Raw genomic sequence first — 19111 nt, 5'->3', positions numbered from 1 at the left:
AGCGATGTCATTGTCGCAGCAGCTCTCTGCGCGCGAATTCGATTCCTGGGAGTGGCTCGGGGAACAATCCCGACGCCGAGTGCAACCGATGATACGTCTCACCTCTGGAGCCGTCTTTACCAGCTTCTGAATGCTTCCTGTCAGACTGCGCGCCATCAGATCACAGACATTGACAACGTCCTCGAGAATAAGGTGTTGCAAAGAATCTGCAAAATGTCAGCTATCGAGGTGCGTCTCTTCAGTGCTCCATACCGATCCAACGCCAAGCTAACAGGCATTGATCCTGAATTATAGGATTATCTTGCGCTGCCCGGTGCACATGCTCACCTGGAAGGGTTCCTTGCTCTTCTCAGACGGTGTGGAACACCAGCTGTTCTCGGCAGGGATGAATTGAGCTTGGGAAATGCCATTCACCGTATCCTCATGTGCGTTTATTGCGAAATTGGCGTCGGAATTCAACAAGACTGACCTGAACCTTAGAAACGCCGTCATAGGCAATACTCTGACACGGCACGCTGGAGGCTTTGTGCAACTATACACGTTCACGAACCAAGAACTCACAGACGCATTCAGGCTCACATTATGCAACGACTTTCCGTGCCCCAGCTTTCTGTGGGCGCAAATACTCGAGATTGGCGATTTGCGTGGCGCCGCGCACCTTGGCATGTCCGGTACGCTGTTGAAGGAAAAGGCCGAGAAAATATACGACACCATTGCAGGGTTTGCTCCGGAGGCGTGGACGGAACCATATTCAATGCCCAAGGCAGACACCGCCTATCTTCTGGCGAGCATCTTCAAAGCAGCCTGCAGCATTTACTGCTGTTGCAGCTATCCGCCCTCGGCGGATTCCACACTTGTCGACTGGATCGACGCCGTCAAGGCAGCGCAGCGCAAGATATTGCTGCGGCTCGTCAGCCACGCCTTTGAAAAGGACAACCTCCGGTGGTGTCTCACCTGGCCGCTCGCGGTGCTGGGATACGCCGTTGCCACGGGAAGCTTCGCGGAGCGGGCTACGGTCGGCCGGCTGCTCGCGGAAATGGGCAGCGAGTACAGCCCGATGCCGCCGCGGGTGAGGGTGCGCCTCGAGCGCTTTTGGCGATCCGGGAGCAGGTCCTGGGACCAGTGCTGGCACGAGCCGGTAATATTTACGGTATAGCGCCCAATAACAGTAAATGATTGAGGGGAGGGAGGGTCATGCAGGGCAACTCGTGGCTGGGGCGGCCATGCATGTCGAGGGCGTCGACAAAGCGACGGCTTCCACTCGCCGTTCTTCAGCCTCAGTGCAGCTTGAATTATTGGCAACACCCCACGGGCACGACGCACGAGGTACTTTGGATGCACTAGCCAGGTGCGAGCCTCGCCAGTCTCAGCTACAGCACCGGGCTCGAGCTGGACAATGGGCAATCCGGCCCGGTTAGAGACAGCCCAACCTACGCCGCTGACGCGCAGAATGGGGCTTCATTTATAGTCCCAGCGACTAGTCCGTACGGCAGGCCATTTTCTGCCACACGTCAATGCCGACGCCCGCCCCCAGATTCAAGCCGCGAGGAACTCCGGGGCGTTCGGGCCACCCTTGCAGCCTGACTGGGGATCGACGCAGCGACCAAGTGCGGACTCGTCCTTTTCCGAGCCTGGGTAAAAAAAAAAAAGGAAAGCTACGTGCCGTGCAAAAGATCGTCATCTTAGCAAATAATAACTCGACCTACCCACAAATACTAGACTGGTTCAGGTTTGGGGTGGATGTGGAAGCTCGCCTCACCTGCTGGCTTCGTCCTGTCCAGGCGGAGTCAATGACAGGACTCGCCCTGGAAAACCCCTGCAACTTGGAGAGTTGCGGGTGGTAATAAAAGAGATGCTCGACCTGTGTCCCGAGGAAGACACTGTGGATGACCGACCGGCCTAGCAACGACGAGTGACTGGACGGCGTAGCAGCGACTGCGGGTACAGTACCGAAGCCTCGAGGTGTAATTGATCTTTATCGTTCACCCCAGCGTGGTACTTTTGTTCACACTTTGGTCCTTTTGAACCTTGCCTCACTACTCCAGAAAACTCGCGCAATTCCTCGACGGCTGCTCTCGGCCAAATCCATCCCACCATGCGGATTTCCTCCACGTCCACCAACCCCCAACCAACTGCTTCCGGCGCTGCGATTCCCGGTAATAGCCCTCGGGCCTGTCGCGAACGCCACCAGTGCACTTCCGGCTTGGCTAGTCCGCCCTATCCACTACATTCTCTCCGCCAGGGCTCCATGGCGCTCCATCGCGGCGCCACTGTGGAGAGAGAGGACGGGGGCCGCTGGCAACTTACTCCCGGCCTGACCAGGTATCGGCCGTATTCCCAGTGCTTATGCAGTCCGACATGCTGGCACGCTGGATGTCGAGTTCAAGGACTTTTGTCTTCGTATGCTGACAATCCCATCACGCTCGCTCATCCAGTCCATTGCATGCTAGCAAGACACTAAATCACTACTAGTATGCCTTGACATTACCTTCTATAACTGGCATACATTCCTGTTGCATTCCCCTGCTCTCTTTTCTCATCAGTTTCCGTTGCTCCTCTCCTCCCATCTCTGCAAATCTTCTTTTCTCACCATCCACTTCTCACTTGCCCGCCCACTATCAGCATGGGCGACCGAGGCGAGATGCCCATTGAGGCCGCACCGGCCGCCGCGCGCCAGCACTCGCTCGAGGTGCCCGAAAAGACGGCGCCCCTACGCCCCTACGGCATCAACTACCGCGTCGACCCGACCGTCTCCTTTGCCGAGTTTCGCTACTGGGCCAAGGTGGAGCGCGAGGAGGAGCGCGAGGCCGAGCGCCTCTACCTCGAGCGCCGCGGACCCATGACGCTGAGCAAGATGGTCAAGAGCCGCTTCTCCAAGGGTGTCCACCACGAAACCAAGAAGATGGACGAGCGAGATGCTACCGCTGCCGCCGCCACGAACCCCGGGCCGTCGACTGAGGAAAAGGGCGCCGCGGTCGACGGAGATGGCAAGGTCTTGGCGGCGTCCAACCCGGACGAAGACAAGACTGCGCCGAGCGTGGCGCATGGCGGCTCCAGCACGACTTCGCTTGACGAGGAGTGGAAGACAGCCGCCAGGGCGATGCGCACCGCTGGCTGGGGCTCCATCTTCTTCCTCGTCACCACCGATATTCTCGGCTGGTCCAACACTCCGTACGTTTGTCAACGTGGCGACAGCTTTTCTTCGAGCACGTAGTACCGACAGCTAACGATCCCGCCATCTTTGCAGATTCGTCTTTGCGAGCGTCGGATACGGCACCGGCGTCGCCCTCTACGTCGTCTTCGGCATCGCCGCCACGCTCAGCGGCCTGATGCTCTGGCGCATGTTCACCACGCTCGACTCGTCGCGCTACCCGATGCTCAGCTACGGCGACATCTTCTTCCGGGTCTTCGGGCCCAAGACGCGGCACTTCATCAACGTGATGCAGTCGCTGCAGCAGTTCTGCACCGTCATGGTACTCATCTTCAGCAAGGGGCGCGTCATCTCGCTGCTCGCCGGCCCGCAGCTGTGCTTCATCGTCTGCATGATCATCATCATGGCCATCGGCATGGTGTTTGGCAGCATCCGGTCGCTGCAGCGCCTAAGCTGGATCTGCAACCTCTCCGTCTGGTTCAACATAGCCAGCTTCATCTCCATGTGAGCCCAGCCCTTGCTTTCTGAAGAGTTCGCGCGGGGAGGGGGTTACTAACGTGAAGAAAACAACAGCATGGTCGCCGCGGCAAAGTATGAACCCTTTTTTCCGCCAATCTTTGGGTCGACCATCCTGCCCAAGGAAAAGCTCCCGGTCAAGACATTTGCAGGCCTCGTGCCGGATGCTTATCAGCAGCAAGCACACGGCTTTGCCGGCATCTTCAACGGAGTTGACAACATGGTTTGTGAGTGGTTACTCATTCCAAAATAATTGGCTCGCGTGTGCTTATCCATACCATTTAGATGCCTACAGTGGTGCTATTCTCTTCGTTGCCTTCATGTCGGAGATGAGACACCCCATGGACTTTTGGAAAGGCATGATTTGCGCCCAGGCCTTCATCTGTGTCGTCTACCTCTTCTTCGGCCTCTTCGTGTATAGCTACTTTGGGCAGTACTCGGCTTCCGTCATCTATCAGGTCATCAACCCTGCCGGACTGCGCACGTTCAACAACGTCTTGAACCTTCTGACTGGTCTAATCGCTGTCGGTAAGTGACTGGGAATGCCGCATCGCTCTCTTCTCCAAACTAACACTTTTGCCAGTGCTGTACTTCCACGTCGGCATGAAGACGGTCTACATTGAAGTGTTCCAAGAGATGTTCAATTTCCCGCCTATTGCGTCAAGCCGCGGTCGGTGGATGTGGTACGCGCTCGGCCCGCTCTACTGGATCATCGCCTTCCTCATCGCCGCCGCGGTGCCCAACCTCAACGGCATCGTGGGCTTCGTCGGTGGCCTCTTCGCCGTCAACTTTAGCTACTCGCTCCCCGGCATCGCGTACCTCGGCTGGTCCGTCCAGTCCGCCGCCGTGCTGCCCGGCGAGGGGTTCAACCCAGAGACAGGCGAGAACGTCGTGCATGACAGCGGGATGAAGCGGTTGGCGCGCGGCTTCATGGCCAGGTGGTACATCCACGTCCCGTGCGCCATTTACGCCTTGGCTGGCCTGGCCACGTCGGGTATGGGAACCTGGGCGGCGGTGGAGGGCTTGATTAGTGTCTTCGGACCCGGCGGCACGGTGGCGACGTCGTATGGGTGCCGCTCGCCTGTCTGGGGATAAGATTGGGCATGTATATGTATATGAGAAACATGGCCAGGAACTATCTGCTGTACTCGTGTAGTGTTTTACCACACAGAATGTTGGCTTGAATCTAACATTTAATTTCCAAATTAGTATACACGTCTACTACATAGGTGATCATGTTCTGATTCGCGTGGCGACGCTGCTGCGTCATCGCGGCACAAAGTTTAGCCGCACTCGACTTGCCATCATCATTTGACGGCCCGCAATCCTGCTTTATGCAAACAAACTCGGGAGATGCTACTTCCGGAATAGAGACAAGAAAAAAATTATTCCCGCGGTCCGATAACGGGCCATCCCCATCGACGGACGGCACCAGCCATGTCGAGCCAACCGAGGCAGGCCGGCGCGCTGTTCCCTCCCATCGAGGTCGGCTCGTTCGTCTCGCGCCGGCCGGACAAGAGCGAGTTCATCGGCAGCGCCAGCGGCGTCTTCTTCATCAACACTGTCTTCCGCGCCTTCGCCGCCTCCTCATCATCCCCGGCCGCCGCCGCCGCTGCCGCCGCCGCGCGCGATGACCCGGGCTCGCTCCCGGCGACGCACGAGCAGCAGCCTGGCGACGGCGACGACCTCCTCCTCGGCTTGATCAGCGACGACGCCTCGACCGGGGCCGCGACGCCCAGCGGTCCTCACTATGGGATAGGGGTTCCGGGGCTGGGCGCGCCCCCGACGCCCGCGGCGGCCAAGGAGCTACTGATGATCTACTTTCGAAAGTGGCATCCGGTGTTCCCGTTCCTGCACGGCCCGACGTTCTTCGAGGAGGTGCACCGCTTCTACTCGGCCACGATCCCCGGCGGCGGCGGTGGCGGCGGCGGCGAGACGCTGCGCGACAAGCTGTGCCGCGCTTTGCGCTTCCAGTGCGTGTTCAACATCGCCGCGACCGACGCGGACGACCAGCTCTCGGAACCTCGCTGCCGCATCACCTCACCCGCCCTGCTGACCGGCCTGCTCGGCCTCGTCGTCGCGGGCGACCAGGACGTGCGCGCCCTGCAGACGCTCCTGGCGATGGAGCTGTACCTGGTGACGCGCATGTCCTCGCGTGCGGCCTCGACGGTGCACGGCGCGCTCACGCGCCTCATGTACCAGGCGGGCCTGCACCGGTGCCCGTTCCGCTACCGGCAGCTGCCCCGCGGCGACGACGCGCTGGGCGTGAGGCAGAGGGTGTGGTGGTGCGCGTACGTGCTGGATCGGCACCTCGGGCTGGCGCTCGGGCATCCGGTGGCGGTGAGCGATGACGAGGTGGACGTCTGCGTGCCCGGCGGGCCGGAGCTGCACGGTCCGGTTGAGGCGGGGGATGAGGCGCGCGCGCACCTGCCGGCCACTCGCGAGTCGTTTTTGCGCAACAACGGCTTGGCCCCGGCGGGTGGCTCCGACGGACGGGACCACGACACGCGTCGGCCCGAAGAGGCTCCTGGTCTTGTTCTAGGCTGCATGGTCACGTATTCGCAGCTGCTCGGAGACGCTCTGAGACTGTTCCACACGTCGATACACAAGCGATCGATCGCGCTGGACAAGGTCCTCGACCTGACGGCCAGGATTCACTCGTGGTGGAACAGCCTGCCGTCGTCCCTCCAAGACGACGAGGACGCCACCGGCGCTAAATCACCACACGCGGCCTTCTTTGCCGTCCTATATCACCACCTCGTCCTCTGCGTGAGCCGCCCGTTCCTCTCGCTGCCGACCGACCGAGAGGACTTTGGGTCCTGCTTGCAGTCGGCGTTGAGTGCAAGCCGTGCGATCATTCGACAGCTCCGTGCAAGTGCGAAGGGCTCTCTAGTGCTGGCCTGGCCGGGAGCCCTCTCCGCGGTCTGGATGGCGGGTCTCGTGGTCGCCTACGCGAGTCTTCTCAAACTCTACCCGCTCGAAAAGGGCATCCTGTGAGTGAGAGATGAAGGAGCCCGGAGAATGCGGACAATTGTTGCTAACTGCTTCATGCCAAGGGACATGAATCACAGCATATCGTTGCTCGAGGGCATGGGCCGCACGTGGACCAGCGCAAGTCACTGTCGGGACACTCTGAAGCTGATGCTCGACCAACTGGCCTCACAGACCCGAGTGCCGAACAGCCCATCCCAGGCGGGGCAAATACCCTCCGAGGAAGCTCTGGGCAGCGAGGGATTGGGCTCGGAGGGATCGCCAGATGCAGCAGGAGAGTCGCGGAGTAAACGCCGAAGACACGACCAGGCCGCGACACCCTCACCGCATCCCGGCACAGACCCCGTGTTGGCCTCCGGCATGGCCTCGTCTCAGATATGGCAGCCGGTGTTGGAGTATACGGGGCCGGACTTTGGGTTCGACGCGAACCAGTTCTGTCGCCAGGATGCCTGGCAAGAGTTCCTGGTGCAGGGGCTCAACCCCGGACTGTCAGGCCTGCTGTTCGACGATGCCGGGTGGGACTCGTACGTCAAGACCTTTGGCGATCGCTTAAGCTAGTTACACGAAGGCTTCTCTCCGTCCGACGCCAGGATTTCACTCGCTGCCGGGGGAGGGCCGGGGGTGGAGTGGTCCAACTGACGGTGGGAAGGCCCTGCGATAATCCGCCGATTATCGAGTCGGATATGAGTGAATAATAGTAGGTATTATGTACAGTAGAGTAGGTTCTCTTCTCTCCTCGAGCATTCTCTATAACCAGAATCCAGTCCATCCTCCCAATTTCCAAGCCCAGACAGAGCTGAACCTCTAGACGCCGTTCCGACCTCGTCCAGTTCACCACCAGGTTGGCTCATCACGGTTGATCCAGTGTATCACGTCATCATACACCTCAAACTTGGTGAGAATGTCCTTGTCGGCGAAAAATGCCTGCAGATGAGCCACCTCATCGTCGCCGCCCTCCAGCAGGTCGCCCCAGCGCGTTCGCAGACTCACGCGCAGCTCGATCCGCTTGAGGTTGGGCAGCCGCTCGGCGCGCAGCTCCTCGAAATAGAGAAACATGCGCTCTACGCAGGAACTATTGCGCGGTGCAGCAGGAGTGTGGATAACGAGCGTCTCGAGCGTCTCGGGAAGCGCGCTGACGAGGCGCCAGACAGTGTTGCCGTTCCGATATTTCGTTTGGCGATCTTCGGGATAGAAGTCAAGCATATCGTCGTGTGTACCGTCTTCATGGTATAACCGCGTGATTCCTTCCGGTACATCATCCACGGTCTTATCCTGGTCCTCCTCTCCATCGCTCATTTCTTGGTTGTCTGATTCAGCATCTCCCGCATCCTCCTTCTCCCCGTCTGACGCGTCTTCTTCTCCGTCTTCGTTATTCTCGCCTTTAATCTCATCGCCCTCCTGGTCATCCTCTCCTTCTTCATCTTCATCGTCATCTTCAGTTTCAGCTTCATCATCCTCCTGGTCGTCCTCTCCTTCTTCATCTTCATCTTCGTCTTCGTCTTCATCCTCATCATCGCTCTCCTCTTCTTCCGTTTCACAGTTCTCTTCTCCATAGCCAGGACCAAGAGCCCCGGGCCCATTGACAAGAAACAGGGTGCTCAGCTCGAGGTGCTTCAACCGCGTAAATCCCCGCAACGAGCAGTTCAAAACTTCCGTGTCAGGCCAAACGTGGTTCCCGATGAGAAGCAGCTTCTCAAGACTCCCTCCTGCCCCTACAATCAAGTATTGCATAAAATCGTCAGCTTCAAAGCCATAGCCTGTCTCATCCTTCATAGAGTACTCCATCTCAAAAACGCGCAGGTTCTTCATATGCCTAAAAAGAAACCTAGCAGCGTCTTTGTAAATGACATAGTCTTCGAGCCTCATCACTTCCATATTGCGGCCAAGAGCAGTAAAAGGCATGTCTTCACGATACCCGGATGAAAAGACCGCACACCAGTGGTGCAGCTCTCGCAGAGAGTCAAGCGCCAGGAAGGGAAGCAAGGGTTCTAGATCAGTGCCACCTTGCGTATCAACCTCTGCGCTCGGCTTGATAACGCGCAGTTTTTGCAATGGTTGGTTTTTCAAACTTTTGTTATTGGCGTTCTTGACAAGGAGTTGTAGCAGAGCAATCACGGGGTTCGGGGGCGTGGAATCAGATCCTCTCATGATATCGAGGTCGCACCACTGTGACGGCATGGTCAATGTCTCGACATTGACGAGAAGAGAGACGAGAAAAGCGATGCAAAACTCTGCCTGACCATCCCCCTTTTTCTCATGCTCCACGTCATGCACGATTTCTCGCAGCCAGAGCGCGTGGAGCCCATCTTGGTCATCGCTGAGCGTGGAGAGGTGCGAAGAGCCAAGGACCAAGGGCGCAAGCTTGCGGTTCATTTTTTCGATATACTCGTCATCTATTTCACCATCTTCACAGTGTTGACGAGTCTCCAGGTTAAGGTGAACGATGTAGGCGGCAATGACGGGATCCGCGGCAATTTCTGCCAGCAAGTCGGAAACTTTGGCCACGCTGGGGGTGAAGAAGAAGTTTCGGTATTGCTTGCGAAGGTCGATGTGTCTTTGTCTCACAGGGGTTATCCCATTATACAATTGCTTGCATGTGAGAGAGAGTTCCTCGGAGTATGGCAACGAATGCTCAGCAATCATTGCCAATACCTCGGGAGGTAGCTGAAGGAGGCCCATTGCCACACAGACAGGAGGGAGGAAACGGAGTCAGGACGAGCGCAAGTGTGCAAAACGAGTGAAAAATATGATGCCAATTGCAGACGACCACGACAAGTGAGCAGTGGATGAATATATACCGTCGTTGTAGTACTAAACGAGCAAGATGGCTTGGCGGCAGCCTGATGCGCCAGCACCGGTTAGCGCCAGCCGACTTGAATAGGAAGCCAACAGGCAAACAGGCAAACAGGCTGCATTTGCCATCAAGGGTCCTGAGCAAAGGCGTGTGGCACAGGGTTAGACATTGTGAGGAGATGTGTACTCACGCTCAGCTCAGGTAACGGAATAGATATTGCTCTCTTACAAGGAAAACGACTTCGCAGATTGCAAATATTGATTGCCTATTCCTCGCAGCATCCCCGACTTAAATGGAGATTTTCACGAGCCCCTCAATTACGGGGCATCAAACTCGATAGCGTGGATGCCAGATGTTAATTCCAGACGCATATGCTGTGCAGAGAGGTATCTTCATCTTGGCAAAGGTGCTCTTCTTTCACGGCGGAACCTTGATGCACAATCTCCGCCTCAGCCCTTTGTTGCAAGCTACGAGACGCTGCTGGTTGTGCTGTTGCCCGCCTTTCGGCTCCAGATGCATTGCTGGTGCGTCGGTCATGAGCTTCACCAACCCAAGCCGTCATGCTGAACCATTTCCAAATGTGGCCTCTGCAGGGTACAAGTACAGTCTCGGCAGCTGGGGAAATAGCTGTATATATTATTTGGCTCGCCGAAATGAAGTGTAGTAGCAGATGAGAAATTCCAATAGAGATAAATAGTCGTCCATTCTTGGACTCGTAGGAGCAGTAGCGGTGCTGGGATCCTGCAGTGTTGTTGACACAGACAGAGCCCGATATTATTTTCGCAGGTTGTCAAGCCTTGCTTCCAAGTCGTTGTCAACGGGGTCAATGTCACCTCCGCCTCCGCCAACCGCCTGTGCAATTCTGCCCTCTGGCTGAGCTGGATTTCCGATCGTTGTAGGCGTCTCTCCGAGCTGTGCGAGGCAGATGTTAGCGTGCCATCAACGTTTGGAGTGCTGCAACGTACTGCTTGGTTGAACTCAATTCCAATATCCTCTAATACCTGCTCAACGACCTCGTCACCTTCCTCTTCGACGCCAACATCCATGGCGTCGTCAACAGCATCGTCCATCATCTCCTGGCGTTGCTCCATTATGTCGTTCTCCCGTTCGAATTCCATGGCGATGCGTTGCAGCTGTGGCAGGTTCATAGACTTGTTCATGCTTCCGAGTGCCATTGTAGCACCCTTCATGGCTTGCATCATCTGCTCGTTCGTTCGATACGTCTGAGGCGGGGGTCAGCAAACAGGGCGGCCAGGGGCGAGGATGGTTGGCGTGGGTGTACCTGCAAGCGCAACGAAATCTGTTGCAACTGGCTTCTCATGCCATAAAACTTTTCGATATATCTCCTCGTACGGACAAGGTCCTTGGCCTGGATCTTGCAGGCACCCATCTGGCCGTTCTTGGCGCTCGTCTTGATCTGCTGGATGAGCGTCTTTTCTTGCTTCTCCAGCTTGACGCGGGTCTGGTCGAGCTCGCGGATTGCTTTATCGAGCATACGCTGGTTCTTGCGCAGACGCTCTGCCGGCGTCATGCGCTTGCCAAACACCCATTCAAGCATCTTGTGGTGGTTAGCGGCTCGTCACTGCCGATGCGATGGACGGGTGCGTAGGCGCTCACATTCATCTTGTCGCTGGCCGGAGGCTCGGCCTGGCTCGATATCTGCCGTTAAGGGTACACGGTCCGGTTAGGAATGCCACTTCCGGGCTTCAATGTCGCAATGGGAAAGCTGGAGTTGGTGGTGGTGGTGGTGGTGGTGGTGGTGATGCAGCGGATAGATGGTGGGATATACAGTCTGCCTGCTGCAACGACGTAACCGCGTGCCTCTTGGCGACTGGGTCCACTTTAATTATATGGTAGCCTGTCGGACTTGTCGTCAGCCACGTCACTGCTGCTGTGATAGTTTTTTTATTAGCCGCGATTATGATATTGTGAACATTAAAATCGATTGATTTTGTATTTTTTTCATAGCATTTATTGCAGACGCTGCGAGAGCATATGCAAGGCACAAACTCGAACCATCCGCAGCCTGCGAACCTGTCTACTCCATATAGCGCCCGCTACCAGGGTCCATGGCCTGTCAGGATTCGAACAAATATTGGGAAATGCAACAACAAGAAAAAGAAACTGAAAAGGAAAGGAAAGGACAACAGACACACTACGTCATTACTAGTGTAATGCAAATAAACAGTAAACCGCACTCATTAGTGGTAAGTGTAGGTGTAATTACCAGTGTGTCTGCACCAGCTTACAGTGGACTCGGCGCTGCATCAGCCAATCACCGACCCACGCTCCCCAACGGACATTTGACATTTCGCCTCCCCAAGAACATCACGCCACAGTCGTCGGCAAGCCTTGCTACTTCACATCGCAACGTCGCGAAATCTTGCACCATTTGTTGTTTAGTATTTCTCTCGAAATGGTATCAGCCAGGCTTGCATCGCTATGAGCCAGGAGTATGCCAACGGGAAGGGCAAAGCCCCTGCGCCGCAGGACGCCGAGCCCGACGCGAATAACACCGCTCGCCACCCCAACGAGACCAAATTCATGACAGTCGGCAACGGCGCCGCTTCGGAACACGCGGCGCGACTACAACACTTAATAGACATCGATTCCGGATATGGCGGAAGCATCGCGGGCGATGAGCAGAGCGCCATGACGGGCGCAAATTGGGATGCGCCCATGCATCACGAACGACAGTCAGGAGTCGTCCATCAGATCTGGTACAACCGCCAGCGCACCGCCCTCGGCCGCTCGATAAACAAGGTCCTAGAGCTGTTGAACAGTCTTCAGGAGACAAACACATCATGGCCTGCTCACTACCCCTCCGTGCAGCGTTCCGACCTCGAAGCCAACGCCACTCGACCCGGCCTGCAGCGTGTTAGCACCATGGCTGCTGATGCCGCCAGCTCGTCTTCCTCGGTGCAAGCACAACCGCCAATCCTTCGACGCGCCATGACATCTCTCCAAGATAGCACCGCCGAATCTAGCACCGCTGCTGAGCGAAGAGGAGTCCCAGAACCCCGGCTCGTCTCGCCACAGATCGCACAGGAATTCTCCATTCTCAAACTCGACCTGAAGCTTGGGTCCCTGCACCACACCGAATTAGTCCACTCCCTCGAGAAGCACTCGATTGCTGCTCTCCTCGACGGCAAGATTGCGTCCAGCATCAAGCACCTCATTTCTCTCCGTGAACGCATCGAAGATACTACGAGTAAGGTGCTCATCACCGGAGACTTGAATGCTGGCAAATCAACTTTCTGCAATGCTCTTCTTCGCCGCAAGCTTCTACCCGAAGACCAGCAGCCCTGCACTGCCATCTTCTGCGAAGTGCTCGACGCCAGGGAGAATGCTGGCTTGGAGGAAGTACACGCAGTTCACAAAGATGCCATCTACAACCGGAACGACGAGAGCACCTACGATGTCTTCACCCTCATGGACCTCGAGAAGATTGTCGTCGATAGCGACACATATACACAATGCAAGATCTTCGTCAAGGACAACAGAACCATTGATCAATCTCTGCTCAACAACGGTGTTGTCGATATCGCACTAATCGATGCACCAGGCCTCAACTCCAACAACACAAAGACGACCGCTATTTTCAGCAGGCAAGAAGAAATTGACGTGGTAGTCTTCGTTGTTTCGGCAGCCAACCACTTCACACAGTCTGCGACGGACTTCATTGCCACAGCCGCCTCTGAGAAGGCTTATATTTTCATGGTCGTCAACGGCTATGACAACATCAGAGACAAAGAACGCTGCCAAAAGATGATTCTGGATCAAGTGGGAAGACTCAGTCCGCGCACACGAAAAGAGGCCGATGAGCTAGTCCATTTTGTGTCCAGCAATGCCATCCCGGTTAGCCCGTCGCCTCCAGGAGGGCCAAGCGGCAGTGGTGGCGGCGGCGGAGATGATCCGGATGATAGTGACAAGGGCAAGGGTAAGGATTTGGACAAGATTCGAGACTTCGAGGCCTTGGAACAATCTCTACGCAGGTTTGTCCTAGAGAAGCGCGCGAGGTCAAAGCTTGCCCCCGCCAAGACGTACCTTGTCAACATCCTCAACGACGTCAACACTCTTGCCCGAGTCAACCAAGAAGTTGCCCGCTCTGAGATTGACCGCGTTGCTCGTGAGCTCAGAGAACTGGAGCCTCAGCTAGAATCGAGCAAGAAGGCGAGGACCGAGGTCGATGACCAGGTCAGCACCAGCATTGAAATCACATGCAAGGAGGTCTATGATGATACCCGCGCACAACTCACCACCGCTATTACTGAGTCTGGAAATACCAAGTACGACATTCCTTACCCCGGCTTGTTTGGTGCATTCTCATACGCCGACGACCTGAAGGAGGCCATGTTGTCGCAAATATCAGAAGCTGTCGACATCTGCGAAGACCGTGCCAGACAGAGGACAATGCGTGGAGTCAACACAATCAAGCAATTAGGCCTGCTGCACATTGGCGATGAGTTCCAAAACCTGCACTTCAAACCTGAGGTCATGTTCCGTCGCAAGCGTGACGCTCTCGCGCGCAACGTTCACATTTCAACACAGGTCTGGGACTTCTTCGATTGGTCTACCATTTTGCAGAAGCAGGAGAAGCTTGCCAGCACCAGCATGGCCCTGACAGTTGCCGGTGCCGTTGTGCCGCGCATGATGGGCATGGGCAACTGGATGGACCAAGCCCTCACTGCGACCAAGGTGCTGAGCAACGAGAACCTGCGCCAGCTCATCCTGCCCGGCATCGTCATCGCCGCCGTGGCCGCGTCCGCGTACGTGCTGCAGCAGATCCCCAACTCGCTCCCGCCGCGGCTCGCCACCAAGATCACGCAGCAGCTAGCCGACATGGACTACGTCCACGGCAACTCGGCCCGCATCGCCTCGTCGGTGCGCAAGGTGCTCCGCTACCCGGCCGACAACCTGCGCGTGCGCCTGGAGCAGAGCGTCAAGGAGCTCGACCACCGCCGCGACGAGACGGTGCAGACGCGCGCCGAGAGCGAGCGCGCGGCAAACTTCTTCGGCGATCTCGCCCTAAAGAGCGAGATGGAGCGCAGCAAGGTCAACGACGTCGATCTCGATGCGCTCCCGCAAGGTGCGCACTAAAGAAAATAGGCTTTGACAAACGCACACCACGAATCTTTGAATGGGCCCGTGGGGTCTGTACGATGGACATGAGTGCCGGGTTGGGGGATGGCGGCGGGACCGTAAGGCGATTTGCTGCTCAAACTGGTGTCGGCGTTGATTGTAATTGCGGTTCTTCTTGAGCGTGTGCAATCTTGCCATTGCACAACCGCGGCAAGTTTTTACCAGCAACTCTGTTTGTTTGTGCGTATACATATACACTTGAACGATGACACCCATCGTTCTTCCCTCTAGTCTTTTTCTTTTTACGATGACCTTTGGCGGCTTGCCAGAACATGACTCGAAAGAACCATTCCGCTCCTCATATTTTGCCGCGGTATTCGATAGCATGGCAGTTTACATTTTTGAACCAGCGTCTTGAAATAAATAACAAACATCCCCTATAGCAATCATGTTTCGGTGACTCCAAGAATCTGTGACATGTGCCTCGGCTCCATCTCTATGACGTCCACATGATGGACCGAAGCCACTCCTTGTCCTCGTCGCTGCCAAAGGTCGAGTCGATGGCCTCGCGCGCCAGCGAGCAAACCGCCTGCCTGTCCAGGTGGAAGTGCTCCGCCGCCAGCTCGTACTCCTTGGACAGCGGGCTTCCAAACACGCCCACGTCATCCGTCTATATCCATCGTCAGCAAGCACACACACCCTCCCGCGGACTCCAGGCACATACCGCGAGGGAAATCTTGGGCCCGTCCACCCCCCGCCAGTACCCAAAGTGGTGCCCGGCGTAGCCACCCGTCACCATCTCCGCGCGCACGTTGCAGCTCAGGCACAGCTCCAGGCACAACCCTCTTCTCGCAATCTCCCGCTTCGCCGCCTCGTCCTCCCAGATGACATGCCCCAGCCGCCGCGGCTCCCACCCCAGCAGCACCTCCAACTCCTCGCGGGCGCCGCTCGCCCGCCCCTCCGCAAAGTGCACCGTGACCCCCAACCCGGCCCCGCGCGCCTCCGCAAACGCCGGCGTGAACAGCCGCACCTCCCCTCCCGGGCGCGCCGTCGGGTCCCCGCAGAGATCCACGCCCACCACCAGGCCCCCGGGTCGCAGCCGCACGGCGAGGTCGGCGACGGAGGCGGCGGTGGCCGCGTCGTGCCGCCGGTCGATTGACAGGATCAGCCGCGCGCGCGTGTCCGTTTGCGAGGCGTTGAAGGCGGCGAGGGCGGCGAGGACGACGCGCACGTAGGCCTCGGCGGAGAGCAGCGGCGTGGCGCGCGGGGTGGTGCGCAGCTCCAGGTAGGCGACGCCGTCGGCGCGGAAGTCGCGCAGCGCGGCGGTGGTGGCCTCGGTGACGGAGGCGGCGTCGGTGAGCAGGTTGTAGATGTAGCTGCTGAACAGCGGGAAGAATCTACGAGAGGATGTGAGTTTTTGTTCTTCAGCGACCCGATGCAGAAGCGCTCGGGTGGGCAGGGAGGCGGAAGGCTTACGACTGCACGTTAAAGTCGAACTTGCCCTCGGGCATCACCTCCAGGGGGTCCTGGAGGTCCGTCTCGCCGGCGTCCTTCTTGCGACGCCATATGTCGTGCAGCGTGCGCCGCGAGACGCTGCCCGTCAGGTGGGCGTGAAGCTATCGCGGGGTAAAGGGCAAGCAAGCCGTTAGTTGTTGCGGGTGCAAGGCGGCCGGAGTTCGCCGGGGGCAAGGTAAACCACGTACCTCAATCTTGGGCAGCGCAACGTAATCCATCCCTCTTTTGCAATTCTTCCGAATGGGACAAGGAGGAAGTCAAGGACGATGAAAGATGCCCAAAGACAGCTCCACAGGCAGAACGTTGTTCGGTGCGGTGGGCCCGGAGGCCGACGTTACACAGGCTGGCAGGTGAGGCAATGTCTTGCATGTAATAAGCCACGTCAGAAGGCTGATCTGTCAGGTGTCTTCACGACTTCTCACCGTGGCCTTGTATTTCGATCAGGTTCAAAATCTGCAGGTAAAACTATAAAATATTGGTCGTCTTTGATACATCAAGGCAGAATACACTTACAAACAATCCGACAACCCGCGCCTTATAGTGATTTTGTCTATTGTATGAGCCTCGGAAGATTACTTTCCATCTAACAGAACCTCTCCAGGCTCTTGAATCACCGGAACCTGCATAGCGATGAGAAACCATTCCACAATGACCAGGGGCAAACACGAAAGCAACATGAACTGTGGGCGTGACCTATAACTCTCCATGGACACCACGAGGCAGATAACTTTCAAGTGGAGTCGATATTCAGTGATGCAGCAGTGAGAAATCTCAAGCGCGAGCGAGGTACCGTGGTAATATACATGTGCAAGCCCCCAAACCCCATGAGAAAATGCTGCGAGATGGTACAAACGCCCCAAAGTTGGCAACCTCATGTGCAAGCGTCCGCCGACGAAAAAAAAAAAGAAAACATGTTGCGAGAAATCCTCTTTCCCTGCTTTTTTGTCTATACATCCCAAAAAAACATGTCAATCTGCCAATGTCCCTTTGGCAACCCAAGCTGCCGCGAAAATGAGGTACTTGAAACTGAGATGGGTCGTTTTTCCATCCTGACAGCCCCGGCCGTTTTTCTTGCTAATTGTACACGCGATAAATCATGTCATCGTCACGGTGAATGATTCCGGAATCCCCGTCTCCATGGCGAGACTGCGGGAAGACCTCTCTCTCCTTTCTTCCTTCGTATGTTGCTTTGTATGTCGCGGGATAGCCTTCCTGCGGTATAGGATATACAAGACTGTATCTCCGAGTTTACAGAGCAGGCTTGGCCTGGCCCTGGCCCTCGGCGGCGAGAGCGGCACCAACCTTCTCGGCGGTGCTCTGCTCCTCGCCGGCAGCGCCGGTCAGCATGTCGCCGCCGCTCTGGCGCATATTGTACTCCTGCTCCATCGCGGCGTACTGCAGGTCCTCGTGGAACGACAGCGCAAAGGGGACGCCCAGGAAGAGGATCGACGTGGTGATGACCCAGGCGCTCTTGCCGCCAAAGGACATGACGCTCCACGCGCGGTTGGAGATGGCGCTCGCGCTGTCGGCGATCCAGCCGCGCGTCTTAGGCGGGACGATATCACGGAGGGCGTACAGGCGCTCGGCGAAGCTCTCGTTCTCAGCGTCAAAGTCGGAGTCATTGGAGATTTCGGACTCTGAGAAGGCGATGGGTTAGCAGGAGAGGCTTAAGAGGAAAGACCCAATGGCGAGCTGATTGCATGCTGGCGCATAGGGGGCCAGCGGGCGCAAACTTGGGTGGCATACCAGTATCCGTGTAGTCCTCGTCGTCTTCGTACTGGGCACCGGGGTGCTCCTGGAAGTGTTCGTCCTCGACTTCGGTAAGGGTAACCATGGTGGCGGCTGTGGATTAAGATGGGATTAATTAGAAAGGCCGCTGAGATGACGTCGGCGATGGGAAGAGGAGAGGATGTCGCTCGAAAGGTCGTGTTGTAACAAAGGGCCAGATGTCCTCGGCAAGTGAATGCTTGGAACTATTAAAATGATGGAATACAGGTATCGAAAGCGTCGGGGGCAAATTGAAAGTCGGCTGGGGGATGATCGATTAGGAGCTCCTGAGAGTAGTTCAAAAATTTCGGTCCTCGTCAGTTCCTACTAGGAGCGGGTTCCGCTCGGTCGCCTCTGATTTGCCAGAAGTTTTGTAGCTGCGTCACGTGCACCCCTGGTGCCGTTTCTTACCCTGTACCCAAGCAACCGTACATGTGATGTGGTAGGTAACCTTTTGACTTGGACGTTGTGTAGGCGGGTGTGCTAAACTGGCGAGATTACATCGTATCGTTGCCAATTGGCTTTTTTCTCTTTTGAAGTACTTTTGTGTTTTGTTGTTTTTAGCTGCGTCAGTGAATGCCACCGGTTCTGTGCCACTTGGCTTACACGCGGTCAACTGGGCAATGAAACGACTTGCACAAAACGAACGCCAAAGATAAGACGAAGTATAAAAAGGAAATAATTACAATTGTAATTCAAATTCGCCGCATGCACACTGTAAACTCATCTATCCGCTAAATAAACCCATATTCATGTCCTGAACGCCATATAAAAACGAACCCCCTCGTCCACATATTCAAACTCGCCGCTCATGACCGCTGTGGACGTGCCGGTCGGTTCCACCACCCTCGCCCCCGCCGGCGCTCCTCCTCCGGAATAATCCTCCGGACGATACCGTTCTCGTCCTCCCCAACATACCCCCCGGCTGGCGAGGCGGGCCTCTCGAGGAGGTCCTCGCCGAAGCAGGGGTGCCAGCAGCAGCACAGCAGAGCGAGCATGAGGCCCAGCCCGACGCCGACGAAGAAGCCGCGGACCACCGACCGCGCGACCGGTCCGCCGCCGCCGAGACGCTCCATGGCGCGGTCGAGGCCGGCGTCGCGGGCAGTGATGGCGAGAGCACGTTGGAGCAGTGGGGATGGCGGCATTGTAGGGGGGGGATTCGCGGTTTTGCGTTTGAGAAGAGTGGTGGTGCTCGTTGTGATCCGTGTGTACGAATGTATGTGCGGGTTGGTCTTTTAGGGGTGGCTTTTATGAATGATTTCGGGTAAAAATGAGCGCGAGAAAAAAAAAAGATG

At 56.8% G+C, this 19111-nt stretch overlaps 9 protein-coding genes across 9 annotated transcripts; 4 read left to right on the top strand and 5 right to left on the bottom strand.

Annotated features, from left to right (window-relative positions):
* Positions 1-213: 213 nt before the first annotated feature.
* ISF_07188 (C6 finger domain protein) lies at positions 214-1156 on the top strand (the record flags this gene model as incomplete). The annotated part of the gene is made up of 3 exons (XM_018850791.1): positions 214-228; positions 295-425; positions 481-1156. The coding sequence occupies 3 exons, from the start codon at positions 214-216 to the stop codon at positions 1154-1156; spliced, it is 822 nt and encodes a 273-aa protein (XP_018702069.1).
* A 1467-nt stretch (positions 1157-2623) lies between these two features.
* ISF_07187 (Transmembrane amino acid transporter family protein) lies at positions 2624-4762 on the top strand (the record flags this gene model as incomplete). Its single annotated transcript, XM_018850790.1, has 5 exons — positions 2624-3171; positions 3248-3655; positions 3725-3894; positions 3953-4195; positions 4251-4762. The coding sequence occupies 5 exons, from the start codon at positions 2624-2626 to the stop codon at positions 4760-4762; spliced, it is 1881 nt and encodes a 626-aa protein (XP_018702068.1).
* A 342-nt stretch (positions 4763-5104) lies between these two features.
* ISF_07186 (Transcription factor) lies at positions 5105-7216 on the top strand (the record flags this gene model as incomplete). Its single annotated transcript, XM_018850789.1, has 2 exons — positions 5105-6660; positions 6724-7216. 2 exons carry the CDS (start codon positions 5105-5107, stop codon positions 7214-7216), a joined length of 2049 nt encoding a protein of 682 aa, XP_018702067.1.
* Positions 7217-7489: 273 nt separating this feature from the next.
* On the bottom strand, positions 7490-9337 carry ISF_07185 (hypothetical protein; the record flags this gene model as incomplete). Its single annotated transcript, XM_018850788.1, has 1 exon — positions 7490-9337. The coding sequence occupies one exon, from the start codon at positions 9335-9337 to the stop codon at positions 7490-7492; it is 1848 nt and encodes a 615-aa protein (XP_018702066.1).
* An 889-nt stretch (positions 9338-10226) lies between these two features.
* ISF_07184 (Snf7) lies at positions 10227-11010 on the bottom strand (the record flags this gene model as incomplete). Its single annotated transcript, XM_018850787.1, has 3 exons — positions 10227-10364; positions 10418-10675; positions 10735-11010. The coding sequence occupies 3 exons, from the start codon at positions 11008-11010 to the stop codon at positions 10227-10229; spliced, it is 672 nt and encodes a 223-aa protein (XP_018702065.1).
* Positions 11011-11894: 884 nt separating this feature from the next.
* On the top strand, positions 11895-14552 carry ISF_07183 (Dynamin, GTPase domain protein; the record flags this gene model as incomplete). Its single annotated transcript, XM_018850786.1, has 1 exon — positions 11895-14552. The coding sequence occupies one exon, from the start codon at positions 11895-11897 to the stop codon at positions 14550-14552; it is 2658 nt and encodes an 885-aa protein (XP_018702064.1).
* Positions 14553-15030: 478 nt separating this feature from the next.
* On the bottom strand, positions 15031-16267 carry ISF_07182 (Adenosine/AMP deaminase; the record flags this gene model as incomplete). Its single annotated transcript, XM_018850785.1, has 4 exons — positions 15031-15204; positions 15259-15931; positions 16011-16150; positions 16238-16267. The coding sequence occupies 4 exons, from the start codon at positions 16265-16267 to the stop codon at positions 15031-15033; spliced, it is 1017 nt and encodes a 338-aa protein (XP_018702063.1).
* A 1030-nt stretch (positions 16268-17297) lies between these two features.
* ISF_07181 (Mitochondrial outer membrane translocase complex, subunit Tom22) lies at positions 17298-17883 on the bottom strand (the record flags this gene model as incomplete). Its single annotated transcript, XM_018850784.1, has 2 exons — positions 17298-17686; positions 17796-17883. 2 exons carry the CDS (start codon positions 17881-17883, stop codon positions 17298-17300), a joined length of 477 nt encoding a protein of 158 aa, XP_018702062.1.
* Positions 17884-18625: 742 nt separating this feature from the next.
* Positions 18626-18961, bottom strand: ISF_07180 (hypothetical protein; the record flags this gene model as incomplete). Its single annotated transcript, XM_018850783.1, has 1 exon — positions 18626-18961. One exon carries the CDS (start codon positions 18959-18961, stop codon positions 18626-18628), a length of 336 nt encoding a protein of 111 aa, XP_018702061.1.
* Between the last annotated feature and the right edge of the window lie 150 nt (positions 18962-19111).

Source organism: Cordyceps fumosorosea (assembly GCF_001636725.1).
Source record: "Cordyceps fumosorosea ARSEF 2679 chromosome Unknown scaffold_20, whole genome shotgun sequence".
NCBI classification, from domain to species: Eukaryota; Fungi; Ascomycota; class Sordariomycetes; order Hypocreales; family Cordycipitaceae; genus Cordyceps; species Cordyceps fumosorosea.
The sequence above is the reverse complement of the archived record's forward strand: the minus strand, read 5'-3'. Positions and strand labels throughout refer to the sequence as shown.